Source organism: Glycine max, chromosome 19 (genome assembly GCF_000004515.6).
Source record: "Glycine max cultivar Williams 82 chromosome 19, Glycine_max_v4.0, whole genome shotgun sequence".
Lineage (NCBI taxonomy): Eukaryota > Viridiplantae > Streptophyta > Magnoliopsida > Fabales > Fabaceae > Glycine > Glycine max.
The window spans coordinates 19,219,122-19,233,393 of NC_038255.2; the positions used below are offsets into that span (position 1 = coordinate 19,219,122).

The window sequence follows — 14,272 nt, forward strand, 5'->3', positions numbered from 1 at the left end:
GTTTACATATCTGGAGGCTGAGCGTGTTAATAATATTGTATGGGCTTTGGAACGATTTCGAGGCCTATTTTTAAGACACGATCGCCTCCCTCTTGTTATTGTCACTGACAGAGACCTAGCACTGATGAATGCAGTGAAAACTGTGTTTCCCGAGTCTACTAATTTGTTGTGCAGGTTTCATATCGATAAGAATGTGAAGGCGAAGTGCAAATCTTTAATCGGGGAAAAAAATGCGTGGGACTATGTAATGGATAACTGGGGTACTTTGGTTGATTGTCCGTCCGAATACGAGTTCCATGAGTCATATCAGAAGTTTCAAGTTGCTTGTTCGCCTTGGCCGATGTTCGTTGACTATGTTAACGACACATGGATTATCCCCCACAAGGAAAAATTTATTACAGCATGGACGAATAAGGTCATGCACCTAGGCAACACAACAACAAACAGGTATTAACAACTGATTTTATTTGTTAGTAACGATTAATATTTAATGGTATTTAATTGTTGTATATTTTCATGTTTGTTGTGTATTTTAAATGTAGGGTTGAATCAGCTCATTGGGCTCTCAAAAGAGTACTACAAAATAGCGTTGGAGACCTATGTAGTGTTTGGGATGCCATGAACAACATGATCACGCTGCAACACGTCGAAATTAAAGCATCCTTTGAAACCAGTACGCATGTGGTTGGCCATGTATATAAAAAAACCTTATACAAGAGGCTTCTTGGGATGGTTTCGAGGGATGCTTTAAATCAGATTGCTTCTGAGATTGACCGTCTACGTTATCTCGGCAACAATCTCTCTTCTTGTGGTTGTGTGATGAGAAGCACGCACGGGCTTCCTTGTGCATGTGAGCTTTCTAGGTATACTGCTAGCAGCATCCCATTGGAGTCAGTCCATCTTTTTTGGAGGAGACTTTGCTTTTCAGACCAAGGGTTATGTGAGACGGAAGTCACCATCAAGGAAGAAATAGAGGTCATATCTAAAAGGTTTGATGAACTTGATGTGGCTGGCAAAGTAAATCTGAAGAGTAAACTTCGAGAAATCGCATACCCTGATCATAACTCTATGTGCCCTCCTCCATCAAAGGTGAACACTAAAGGTGCACCGAAGAAACCGATGAAAAGAAGTCAAACATCCACAAAGCGTGATCCGTCTTACTGGGAGTATGTTGATGCTTTTCATTCTGTTCAAAGCAGCAACTCTCCAGTGAAACGAAGTGCATCATGTTCTCAACCGCGTCAGCCAACAAGGATCATCCCGATGTTGGATCAATTTGCGTCATTCTTTCAAGGTTTCATTCGTGACGTTGTGGATGTGAAAGCGGACGGTAACTGTGGATATCGGTCCATTGGCGCTTTATTAGGTATGGGGGAAGATTCGTGGCCGTTAGTGCGTAATGAATTGCTTAAAGAACTTGGCAGGTGGTCGCATGAGTACATGAACCTCTTCGGTGGCACAGAGAGATTTGAACAATTAAAGTTGTCCCTACTTGTTGATGGATTTTCAAAGGTATGTTTTTAGGTTAATTTTTTTTAATAACAATGTTTAAATTACTTACATGTGTATGTTTGGTTCATTCAGGTTAGTGTGGACAAGTGGATGGATATAACAGACATGGGATATGTGATTGCTTCACGGTATAACGTAATCCTTGTATCGTTGTCCCAACAACAAAGCATGACATTTTTCCCTCTTAGAAGTCAACCACCACCTGACTCTTCTGGCCACCGCATCATATGTGTCGGTCACGTGTTTGGAAATCATTTTGTTCAGGTACATTGAATATAGTTAGTGTAACAATTATGCAATGACTTCGCTTGTTCGTTTGGCACGGTCAGCGCATGATATAATGTTTGTTCATGTACAACAGGTTTATTTGAAAGACCATTGTCCGTTGCCGCCCCCAGCGCTGTTGTGGTCAACCAATTGTTATTCTCAGGCAAAGCAATGGGCAATTCCATATATTAGTAGAATGCAGGAATACACAAGCTTGATGTCATTCAAAACACACTATGTAGACCTAAATGAAGACTAAACATTCATTGTTTATTTATTTGTATTCATTATGCGATATAATTCGTTGTAACCCGTCACTAACCAATTAATATTATCAACTACTCGTTTGGTTAAGCAAGGAAATTGTTGGTCCAACAAAAATCATTTACGCGTACAGCATACATCATTGTCATAATTGACAACACATAATGACATGCATGCGTGTTACAGTTTGAGCGTGACAACACATTGGTTGACTTCAGTACACATTTTGAAACTAGCAGTCGCTCAACAACACATTGGTTGACTTGACTACACATTAGCGACAACACATTGGCTGACTTGACTACACATTTACGCGTGTCTATTTTTTTGTAAACAAAGTTAAACAAAGGCTCGGTCACAACCATCTATATATATGGCAGACTAGGCTACTAAATCACACATTATCTTGCTTTCAAATAATCTCCCAACTGATACACAAACTATGGCATTTCTAGGAGAAACTAGCAGTCAGACGATTGTCAACTCAAGGTTGGCTTTCATTTATCCAAATGGATCGATTATTCACAATGATACTGGGGTTTACTTCCAAACTTCAACTCCGGTGCCCATTCGAGTACCAAATAGGTGTGATTTTGCAAGCCTAAAAACCAGAATACACAATACCCTTCAGCTATCCGACAAACAATTTTTGGATGAAATTCACTACCGGAAGCCATTCACCGATACAGGTAACCAAATTCGCTTTGAGTGTATCAAATTGATAAATGATGACGATGTCAACACAATGTTAATGTGTAATGATCAATTTTCTTGTGTTGGTCCGATTGAGTTATTATGCACCGTTGGAAGAACACCAGATGGAATAATAAACTTACTTGAACGCACTATGCCTCGTATTCATGACGCGATCCTGTATTACAACGGCAAATGGAACATGCCACCGCAGAACAAATTTGTTGGTTGCGCGTTCACAGGAAAAAATCCTAAGAAATTTCAAATTCCTTCAACATGTACCATCGATGAACTGAAGAATTTAATCAAGCAAGTTGCACCTAAAGGGATCCCCCCTCTTGGAATTCACGAATCACAAACGGTAAGACGATTGTTTTTCCGCCAACCAGCTTGGTTTGAGTATTCAGATACGGTTATAAAATATGAAATAAATGAGCTGATCACCAACGAAGAACTGCTGAAGGTGTTAGTACAATCTAACTACTGGAAAAAATATGGACCAATAGAAATTTTAGCTGTCTTTACTAAATATGTTGAAGACGAGGTCAGTGGGACGTCGCTAAACAACTGAATGTCATGTTTAATTTTTTGTTTTTTTGTTGATGTAACCTTTATATGTTTACGGCGTGTTTAATTCCCATAATAAAGTTGAATGCGTTGTTTCAGTGGTCCAAAAATTTAATTGTTAAAAGGGTTCATTTCGTAGTTTTTTGGATTTTGAGACTTTGTTTTGACGTGTTAGTTGACGGAACTGGGGAACGGGACTATTTTTTTTGGATTCTTTGACGTCCAAACATGAGAAATGGCCGCCCTCCATTGTCTCAGGGCATAGGCACACCCACGCAAAAATATCCCAAACATGGGTACTTGAACATGGAAAAAGGGTTCATTTCCTATTTTTTTCGATTTTGAGGCTTTGTTTTGACGTGTTAGTTGACGGAACTGGGGAACGGGACTATTTTTTTTGGATTCTTTGACGTCCAAACATGAGAAATGGCCGCCCTCCATTGTCTCAGGGCATAGGCACACCCACGCAAAAATATCCCAAACATGGGTACTTGAACATGGAAAAAGGGTTCATTTCCTATTTTTTTCGATTTTGAGGCTTTGTTTTGACGTGTTAGTTGACGGAACTGGGGAACGGGACTATTTTTTTTGGATTCTTTGACGTCCAAACATGAGAAATGGCCGCCCTCCATTGTCTCAGGGCACAGGCACACCCACGCAAAAAAATCCCAAACATGGGTACTTGAACATGGAAAAAGGGTTCATTTCCTTTTTTTTTCGATTTTGAGGCTTTGTTTTGACGTGTTAGTTGACGGAACTGGGGAACGAGACTATTTTTTTTGGATTCTTTGACGTCCAAACATGAGAAATGGCCGCCCTCCATTGTCTCAGGGCACAGGCACACCCATGCAAAAAAATCCCAAACATGGGTACTTGAACATGGAAAAAGGGTTCACTTATGAATTATTAATCATTTTAAAAACTTTTATTTTTTATGTAATTCTTACAAACAAAACTCATGATTCTAGGTTCCCTTTTTTTAAAAATAAATTTAAAACAACCGTAAACTTCGCTTAAGGACCACAAACAATCGGAATAACAAACTATATTATAAAATAATAAACTGTGCAAAACACGCCAACTATATTAAACAAAAACTGTAATAATTACAAATATTCATGTCAACTACAACACAACAAAATAAATACAATGATCAATGGTCCGTGCGGCGTCTCTGACGAGCCCTGACCGTCCCATCAGCACTGGGTCCCCCTCTCGCGATCGTCAGGCAGTCCTGCATAATGTCATATAACTCTGTGCCTGCAGTGACTATCCTAAGGTTGAGCACACGCTCCAACCTCTGTGCAATCGCCTCATATCCCTCGTAATCATCCTGTCAAAGTCAGTAAAAACATTTATTATGAAATTCAAAATAAACAACAACTCATAAAACATTAAACGCGCAAATAATCTTACCACATATGGAGGGGGGTCAAATGCCACTGGAACCTGGGGGCTGGGCGGCTGTATGTAGTCCTCAGGGTCTGCAGCTGGTGCATCCCTCTGCTGGTCAGCTGCCTGGGTCGGTGTCATGAAAGGGTGAGATATGCGGAAAAACCACTCAATGTAATCCGCAGATACCTGCCCAGGCACTAAACAAGGCTGACCCGCAGGTAGTAAGTGATCCGCAAACTCCATCCACCTGTCATCTATCTGCTCCTGTGACAATCGTGCACTAACAGGCGGCGGAGGGATGCTCTGGATGTAACCGAACTGGCGTACCACCCTCTCCGGTCGAACTGCGACGATCATAGGACCCCATCTGAGCTGACCCTGGAACGATGAAATCTCCTGAAACGCCCTAACACCCCGATGCTCCGTGTACGGCAACCAGGACACATCTGTGACGGTCAAACCATCACAACGTGCCCTGTAGGGTGCTCCTGTGATGCCCTTCATGTGCGCCTTCGACGTCAACCACCGGGAAGCACGTGGGGACGTCTCCTGGTATGTGTCGTCAGTCACGCACTGATGCACACTAGGGAAGTGCTCATAGATCCAGCACTACACAATAATTGAGGTTAACATAACATAAAAACATGTTTAAATCATAATCGAACCTAACATATTAATAAACACAAAATTTACCTGAAATAGCGTCAAGTACCCCGCAAGCTGTCGGGTGGTGGTCCTACAAGCCTCATCTAACTGGTCGTACATATGAACCAGCGCGGCAACCCCCCAAGCGTAACCACCACTATGAGCGAGGTCCCGGAAAGCGTCAAGGTGGACCACATGCACGTATGTTGCACTCTTATTAGCAAAAAGAGTGCAACCGACAAGGTGCAGCAAATAAGCGCGAGCTGCGACAATCCACCGCCGGGCCTGACATCTGGTCTCATAAATGTCACGAACCCATCCTAATCGTACATATGCTCCACGTGTGAGCGCTGTCTCGGCTCTGGCCTCCTCCGCAGACACTTCCAGCAACTCCGTGAGCAAGAATCTGGCCTCCTCCGTAGAAAGAGCGTGGAAACTGTGCAAGGCGCCAGTGATGGGCAAATGTAGAATGGACGACACATCATCCAATGTGATCGTCAGCTCTCCTACTGGAAGGTGGAAGGTGCTAGTCTCACTGTGCCACCTCTCCACAAATGCGGATATAAGTCCAGGATCGCCAGTAATAACTGAACAATCTATCAGTCGACTTAATCCTGTGGCAGCCACCAGGCCTTCAATCTCAGGCACTGGCCTCCCAATCAGTGTCAGCTTCCTCCCATGTGACACTAACTTCAAATCAGGACGTTCCTGATTTGAAGTACAAATTATACAATTATTAAAAAAAAATTAATCATAAACAAATAAATAAACAATGACAAATAATTAACAAATTAAAATACCTGTCCACTCCACACGGCATGTGCAACATGCTCGGCAAATGATGTAAGCACTGACGGGTCACGTGGACCACCAGGGAATCCCTCTGCAGCATCATCACCATCTGACCCCTCACCACTATCAGCACCCTGTGCGTCCGCACGCATCTCAGGTGCCTCCGTAGGCTGCTCAGGGACATCATCAGTCATGTCAGCGACGTCCTCAGCCATATCACGTCCCTCCGTAGTCATCTGATGAACGCGTAGCCTACGGGCTGAGGCAGTAGGCCTACGCCTCTCGGGAACATCGCCAGCATCCTCGTCAGCAGCTCTATCTCTGCCTACAACTCTACCTATGGCACGACCTAAACCTCGTGTTCTGGCCATGATCTGTAAATCATGTCGAACACGTATTTTTTTCGGTCAAAATATACACAATTTTCTTAGTAAACACAACTAATATATTTACAATTTTCGGTCAAAAAAAATAAGAAACTTCATTTCTAAAAAAAAAACACAACTAAATTACTTAGTAAACATCAACAAGTTAATTTTTTTTTAAAAAAAATAAACAACTTCTTTTATAAAAACAAAACACAACTAATATAAAAATAATTCATTACTAAACATCCACAACTTAATTTTTTAAAAAAATTAAACAACTAATCTAAAAAAAAATTATTTAGTAAACATCCACAATTTTTTTAGTAAATAAAATACTTCATTTATAATAAAATAAACTAATTAATTATAAAAAATTAGTATTTTTATAAAACTTCCAAAACACACAACTTTAATTATAAAAATAGACAACTTCATTTTTAAAGAAAAAACACTAATTTAAAAAAATAAACAATAAACAAAAACAAACACAACTACTTTTATAAAAAAAATTAATTTACAAATTAATATTTAGTAAAAATACACAATTTAAATTATAAAAAAAATATGACATCAAAAACCCAAACTTCATTTTTCAAAAAATCTAAAAAACAAAATAACCAAAATAAATAAAATAATTCATTTAAAAAAACAAAACAATTTCTGTTTAAAAAAATTTTAAAAAAAAACACAAAAAAAAAAAACCATTTCCGGAAGAAGTGGTTCTTCCGGAAACCTTCCGGAAGAAGAAGGGGTTCTTCCGGAAAGGTCTTCCGGAAATTTGAAACTTCTTCCGGAAGTGCGCGTCTTCCGGAATTCTTCCGGAAGAACCACTTCTTCCGGAAAGTTCCCGGAAGAGGTTTTTCCGGGAGTCTTCCGGAAGAAGTGTTCTTCCGGAAGACGTTTGGTTACTTCCGGAAGAACCCTTCTTCCGGAAACTTTCCGGAAAATGTTCTTCCGGAACTTCCGGAAGAACCCCTAACGGGTCTTCCGGATGTCTCCGCCGTCAGCCTCCTTTCCCCATTTTTTCCGGCGTCTTCTCCTCTCGTCTTCTACCCTAAGGTTACTATCCTAAGGTAACTATCCTAAGGTTTCACTGCTACAAGCTATAACAATGTTGTATCATACAAGCAAAGGGGAGTTAGGGAGACTAACCTCGTTCGCGGAGAAGAAGAAGACGAGGTTCGCGCTTGCCTTGCCGGAGAAGAAGAAGCAGTTCGCGGAGAAGGGAGAAGAAGCTTCACGGAAGGAATGAGCAGCAGCAGAAAACTTTCTTCCGGAGAGGGGGGCGCTTTTTATAATTTTTTATTAAAGGGCAAAATTGTCCATTCATAAAAGTTGCTGGGTGCACCAGCAATATTGCTGGGTGCACCTAGCATCTCCCACCAGCAATGCACACACCAACAATACATCTAACAAATTTTTGAATGGACAAAATTACCCATGTTCATCCGAAAGAAGGTTTTTATTGAAAAATATTTTTAAAAAAATTAATGGGCCAAGACTCGAATCCAAGATTCTGGTGTTATTATGACAATGCTCTAACTAATTAAGCTAATAAATCAATTACATTAAAAAATAAATAATATTAGTATACATAAATTATTACTATACATAATTATCACTAACATTTCTAATGCATATTTAATGCACATGTAAATTTGAATAATAAATATTGTGACAATTGAATTTAATTTAAATCATACAAATATTTATTGCACATGTAAATTTGAATAATAAATATTTACTTATGTAATCCGTATATTTTTTAAAAAATAAAAAATATTTATTATGACAATATTTTATTTGTATTACAAAATTTAATATACATTAAATAAATATTATTTATTTTATAACAACGTGAATTAAATATGCATTAGATTTTATAATAATAATCCGAATTAAAAAAAATATTTAATGCAAGCTTTGGTTTTCTTTAAATTTTAATGACAATTTTGCCCCTATCTTGTTTTTCTTAAAATTTACTGCGCCTGCTTCCGGTTTTACGCTTCCTTTGTGTTTCACTTTCACTTTCATCCTGTGTGCTGGGTGGTTTTTGCAAGCTTTGGTGGTTTTTGCAAGTTTGTTGGAAGTAGTTGTTCGGTGAAGGTTAAATATTGGTGGTTTCTATCGTAGTTGCTCTTCTTATTCCCTTGGAGGTACGCATTTTATGGTTTTTTTGTTTTTTGTTTTGGTGTTCATATGTTACAGATGAAGCAGAAAAATGTTGACGAAGGTTATTCAGTAAAAACTTCTTCCGAAAGAAGTTCCTTCTTCCGGAAGAAGCTCTTCCGGAAGTTGATGCTATTTATTCCGGAAGAAGGTCTTCCGTAATAAGGTGTGTCAGCTTCCGGAAGAACTTCTTTCGGAAGAAGTTCTTCCGGAAATTGTATTTTTTTAATTTTTTTGGAATTGTGTTTTTAAATTTGTGAAAAAATTAATATATATAAGTATTATAATTTATAATATTTGTATTTGATATTTTTTAAATTGTGGATAATTGGTTTAATTAGGTATAATAATTTAGGTATATTATTAAATGATTTAGATAAAATAATTGTATTTTGTTGTAGTAGTAAAATGTTTTATTAGTTGTTAGTTATAGTGTTAACTTTAGTTTAAGTAAATAATTTAGTTTTAACTTTTGTATTACTTGTGTATGATGCATAATTTAATAATATGTCGTCAAGATGGACGAAGATCAATGGATGTATGACTATACGATGTCACAAGAAGTTCATATGGATTATGATAATGAAGAAGAATGTGGTGTGAATGAACCACATGTTGATTGTTCGAATGCTTTTAATACCTGTCAGGTAATCATGTTCATTAGTTTGAGTCATTTGGTTGAACGTATGTTTCGTATAGAAATTAATATGTTGGAGTTGCGTTGTGGGTCTTTGGTACTCGAGATGATGTTTTGCAGTGGGCTTGAACAGTTGCCCGTGAAAATGGATTTGTCGCAGTGATTATGAGGTCTGACACAGATACTGGTAGCAGAGAAAGAAGTTCATTTGTGTTAATTGGGTGTGAAAGGAGTGGTCTGTACAAGTGTAGGAATAAAGAATTCGTTAGAAGAGACACTGGGAGTAGGAAATGTGGTTGTCCCTTCAGGCTTCATGGGAAACCAGTGCATGGAGGGGAATGTTGGATGGTGAAGTTGATCTGTGGGATTCACAATCATGAATTGGCCAAGTCCTTAGTTGGACATCCATACACTGGGCGATTGACTAAGGATGAAAAGAAAATTATTGCTGATATGACAAAGTCGATGGTGAAACCAAAAAACATCTTGCTAATGTTGAAGGAGCACAATGCTAACAGTTGCACCACGATCAAACAAATTTACAATGTAAGAAGTGCATATCGTTCTTCAATAAGAGAAGCTGATACCGAAATGCAACATCTGATGAAGCTTCTCGAACGTGATCAATACATTCATTGGCATAGATTGTAGGATGAAGTTGTGGTGCGTGATCTATTTTGGTGTTACCCAGATGCAGTAAAGTTATGCAATGCATGTCATTTGGTGTTTTTATAGATAGTACCTACAAAACAAATAGGTACAGACTCCCACTACTTGACTTTGTTGGGGTGACACCAACGGCGATGACATTCTCTACTGGGTTTGCATATCTGGAGGATAAACGTGTTAATAATATTGTATAGGCTTTGGAACGGTTTCGAGATCTATTTTTAAGAAACGATCGTCTCCCTATTGTTATTGTCACTTGCAGAGATCTAGCACTGATGAATGCAGTGAAAATTGTGTTCCCGGAATGTACAAACTTGTTGTGCAGGTTTCACATCGATAAGAATGTCAAGGCGAAGTGAAAATCTTTAATCAGTCAAAAAAATGCCTGGGACTATGTGATGGATAAATGGGGTACTTTGGTTGATTGTCCGTCCGAACAACAATTTGCTGAGTCCCTTCAGAAGTTTCAAATTGCTTGTTCACCTTGGCCAATGTTCGTTGACTATGTTAACGACACATGGATTATCCCCCACAAGGAAAAATTTATTACAACCTGGACGAATAAAGTATGGCATTTTTAGGAGAAACTAGCAGTCAGACGATTGTCAACTCAAGGTTGGGTTTCATTTTTCCAAACGGATCAATTATTCACAATGATAGTAGGGTTTACTTCCAAACTTCCACTCCGGTGCCTATTCGAGTACCAAACAGTTGTGATTTTGTAAGCCTAAAAACCAAAATACACAATACCCTTCAGCTAACCGACAGACAATTTTTGGATGAAATTCACTACCGCCAGCCATTCACCCATACAGGTAACCAAAGTCGCTTTCAATGTATGCAATTGATAAATGATGACGATGTCAACACAATGTTAATGTGTAATGACCAATTTTCTTGTGTTGGTCTGATTGAGTTATTATGCACCGTTGGAAGAAAACCAGATGAAGTAATAAACTTACTTGAACGCACTACGACCCCTACTCATGACGTGTTCTTGTATTACAACGGGAGATGGAACATGCCACCCCAGAACAAATTTGTAGGATGCGCGTTCACAGGAAAAAATCCAAAGAAATTTGAAATTCCTTCAGGATGTACCCTCGATGAATTGAAGGATTTGATAAAGCAAGTTTCACCTTAAGGGATTCCCCCTCATGGAATTCACGAATCACAAGTGGTAAGACGATTTTTTTTTCGACAACTAGGTCGTTTTGAGTATTCAGATGAAGTTATAAAATATGAAATTAATGAGCTAAAAACCAACGATGAAGTGCTGAAAGTGTTAGTACAGTCTAACTACTGGAAAAAATATGGGCCAATAGAAATTTTAGCTGTTTTTACTAAACATGGTATGAAATTTGAAGACAATGTGGATGCCATGTCACTAAACGACTGAATACAACATTTCTTTTTTTGTTTTTAATGTAACTTCTATCTGTTTGTTTACAACGTGTTTGAATTCCATAATAAAATTGAAGGGTGGAAATCTTTTTTTTTTTAAATTTCGTGCTTGTTTTTTGAGGTGTTATTCGGTGGAATCGGTTGACGATATTATTTTTTTTGGCTTCTTTGACGTCCAAAAATGAGAAATAGAGCCCCTCGAATGTCTTAGGCGACTTGCGCATAAGTTTAGAAAACCCCCGAACATGGGTACTTGGACATGTTTGAAGGCTCCAAATCCTATTTTTTTTTTAATTTCGTGCTTGCTTTTTGAGGTGTTATTCAGTGGAACCGGCTGACGATATTTTTTTTTTGGCTTCTTTGACATCCAAACATGAGAAATAGCGCCCCTCCAATGTCTTAGGCAACTTGTGCATAATTTTAAAAAAACCCCGAACATGGGTACTTGAACATGTGTGAAGGCTCTAAATCCTATTTTTAAAATTATTTAGCTATCTTACTTTAAAACATAAACATTTAGCTATCTTATTTTTAAAAATTTATAATTTTAATCTCATTCCTATGAAGGGAATTCATCATTTTCGTAATCGGAATCGGAATCGGAATCGAAATCAGAATCAGAATCGGAATCAGAATCGGTGTGTCATATAGAGTGCAAAAAAAGTAAACTATATTAAACAAAAAAGTGTAACAAATACAAAAAATGATGTCAACTAAAAAACATAAAAAACATCATCAATGCTCTGTGCACCGTCTTTGTCGAGCCCTAACACTTCCTTCTGCACTGGCACCCCCTGGTGATCCTCAGGCAATCTTGCACGATATCATGTAACTCTGTCCCTGCAGTGACCATCCTAAGGTTGAGCACACGCTCCAACCTTTCTGCGATTGCCTCATAGCCTTCGTAATCATCTTGTGATAGTCTTAAAAAACATTTATTACAAAATTTAAAATAAATAACAATTCATCAAACATTAAACGCACAAACAATCTTACCACTGCATGTCGAGGGGGGGGGGGGGGTCAAATGCCACTGGAACCTGTGGGATGTCCAGCTGCATGTAGTCCTCATGGTCTGGGGCAGGTGCATGTCTGGGCTGGTCACCTGCCTGGGTCGGTATCATGAATGAGTGAGATATCTGGAAAAACCACTCCATGTAATCTGCAGATACCTGCCCAGGCTCTACACAAAGGTCACCACAGCTACTACGTGGTTCGAGAAATGCATCCACCTGTCATCTATATCATCATATGACAATGAAGCGCTAATAGGTGGTGGAGGGATGCTCTGAATGTACCCAAACTGGCGTAGCACCTTCTCTGGTCGAACTGTGACCACCGTAGGACCCCATCTGAGCTGACCCTGGAACGATGAAATCAGCTCAAACCCCCTAACCCCTCGATGGTCACTGTAAGGCAACCAGCACACGTCTATGACTGTCAAAGCATCACAACGTGCCCGGTACGGCGCTCCTGTAAATCCCTTCATATGAGCCTTTATCGTGAGCCACCGGGAGGCACGAGGGGACTTCTCCTCATACGCATCATCGGTGACACACTAATGCACACTCGGAAAATGCTCATAGATCCAGCACTACAAAAGAAAATTAGGTTAACATAACATAAAAACATGTTTACATCATAATCCAATATAACATATTAACAACATAAAATTTACCTGTAATAAAGTAAGGTACCCCCCAATTTTTCGTGTCATGGTCCTAGAAACTTCATCTAACTAGTCATACATATGAACCAGGGCCACAGCTCCCCAGGAATAGCCCCCACTCTGACCCAGGTTGCAAAAAGCCTCTAGATGCACCACATGAACATTTGTTGCACTCTTGTTAGAAAAAAGAGTGCAACCGACCAGGTGCAGGAGATAAGCACGAGTTGCTACAATCCATCTTTGTGCCTGGCATCTCATCTCATAGATCGCCCGAACCCATGAAAGGCGTACATATGCCCCGTGCGCTCGTACTGTCACGGCTCTAGCCTCCTCACCAGACACCTCGAGCAACTCCATCCACAAAAATACTGCCTCGTCCATGGAAAGAGCCTCGAAGCTGTGGAAGGCGCCATTGATAGGGAGATAGAGGAGTGACGACACATCATTTAGTGTGATCGTTAACTCTCCTACTGGAAGGTGGAAGGTGCTGGTCTCCTTGTGCCACCTCTCGACAAATGCGGATATAAGTCCAGGATCGCCAGTTACAAATGAACACTCGATCAATGGACTTAATCCTGTGGCGATAACCAGCCCTTCAATCGCAGGCACTGGCCTCCCAATTAACGCCATCTTCCTCCCATGCGACACTAACTTCAGCTCAGGACGCTCCTGAATTGAATTACAAATCATTCTAAATACACAAATATAAATTTTTTTTAATGACAAACAAATCAAGAAGAAAAACGTAAGAAATTATAATACCTGTCCAGTCCAAATGGCATGTGCGACATGCTCCGCAAATGAAGTCAGAACTGATGGGTCACGGGGCCAACCAGGGAATCCCTCATCTGCATGTGACCCTTCAGCACCATCATGACCTAAGTCCTCTGCAACAGTTGCATCTATGTCCGCGGTCATCTGAGGCGCATCTTCACTCATCTGAGCAACATCGTCAGCCATATGAGGGACATCCTCAGTCACCTGAGGAACATCCTCCGCCATATGAGGAACATCCTCAGTCACTTGAGGAACACCCTCATCAATCTTAATATGTACTCGTTGCCTACGGGCTGATGCAGTAGGCCTACGCCTTTGGGGAACATCGACTGCATCATGCTCATCCTATCTACCTCTGCCTATAACACTAGCTAAAGCATGACCTAAACCTCGTGTTCTAACCATGATTTGCAAATCATGAAGAACACATATTTTTTTGGGTCA

The 14,272-nt window shown here is 39.6% G+C and overlaps 1 protein-coding gene and 1 long non-coding RNA gene across 2 annotated transcripts; one reads left to right on the top strand and one right to left on the bottom strand.

The window, feature by feature from the left end:
• The first annotated feature begins 1,713 nt into the window (after positions 1–1,713).
• Positions 1,714–1,973, top strand: LOC121174222 (uncharacterized). Its single transcript, XR_005890115.1, has 2 exons — positions 1,714–1,776; positions 1,874–1,973. It is a non-coding gene; the product is annotated as an uncharacterized lncRNA (long non-coding RNA).
• A 10,592-nt stretch (positions 1,974–12,565) lies between these two features.
• Positions 12,566–14,053, bottom strand: LOC102666430 (protein MAIN-LIKE 1-like). Its single transcript, XM_014771589.1, has 3 exons — positions 13,814–14,053; positions 13,139–13,720; positions 12,566–12,940 (listed from the first exon to the last, which is right to left on the bottom strand). The coding sequence occupies exons 1-3, from the start codon at positions 14,051–14,053 to the stop codon at positions 12,566–12,568; spliced, it is 1,197 nt and encodes a 398-aa protein (XP_014627075.1).
• Positions 14,054–14,272: the final 219 nt, after the last annotated feature.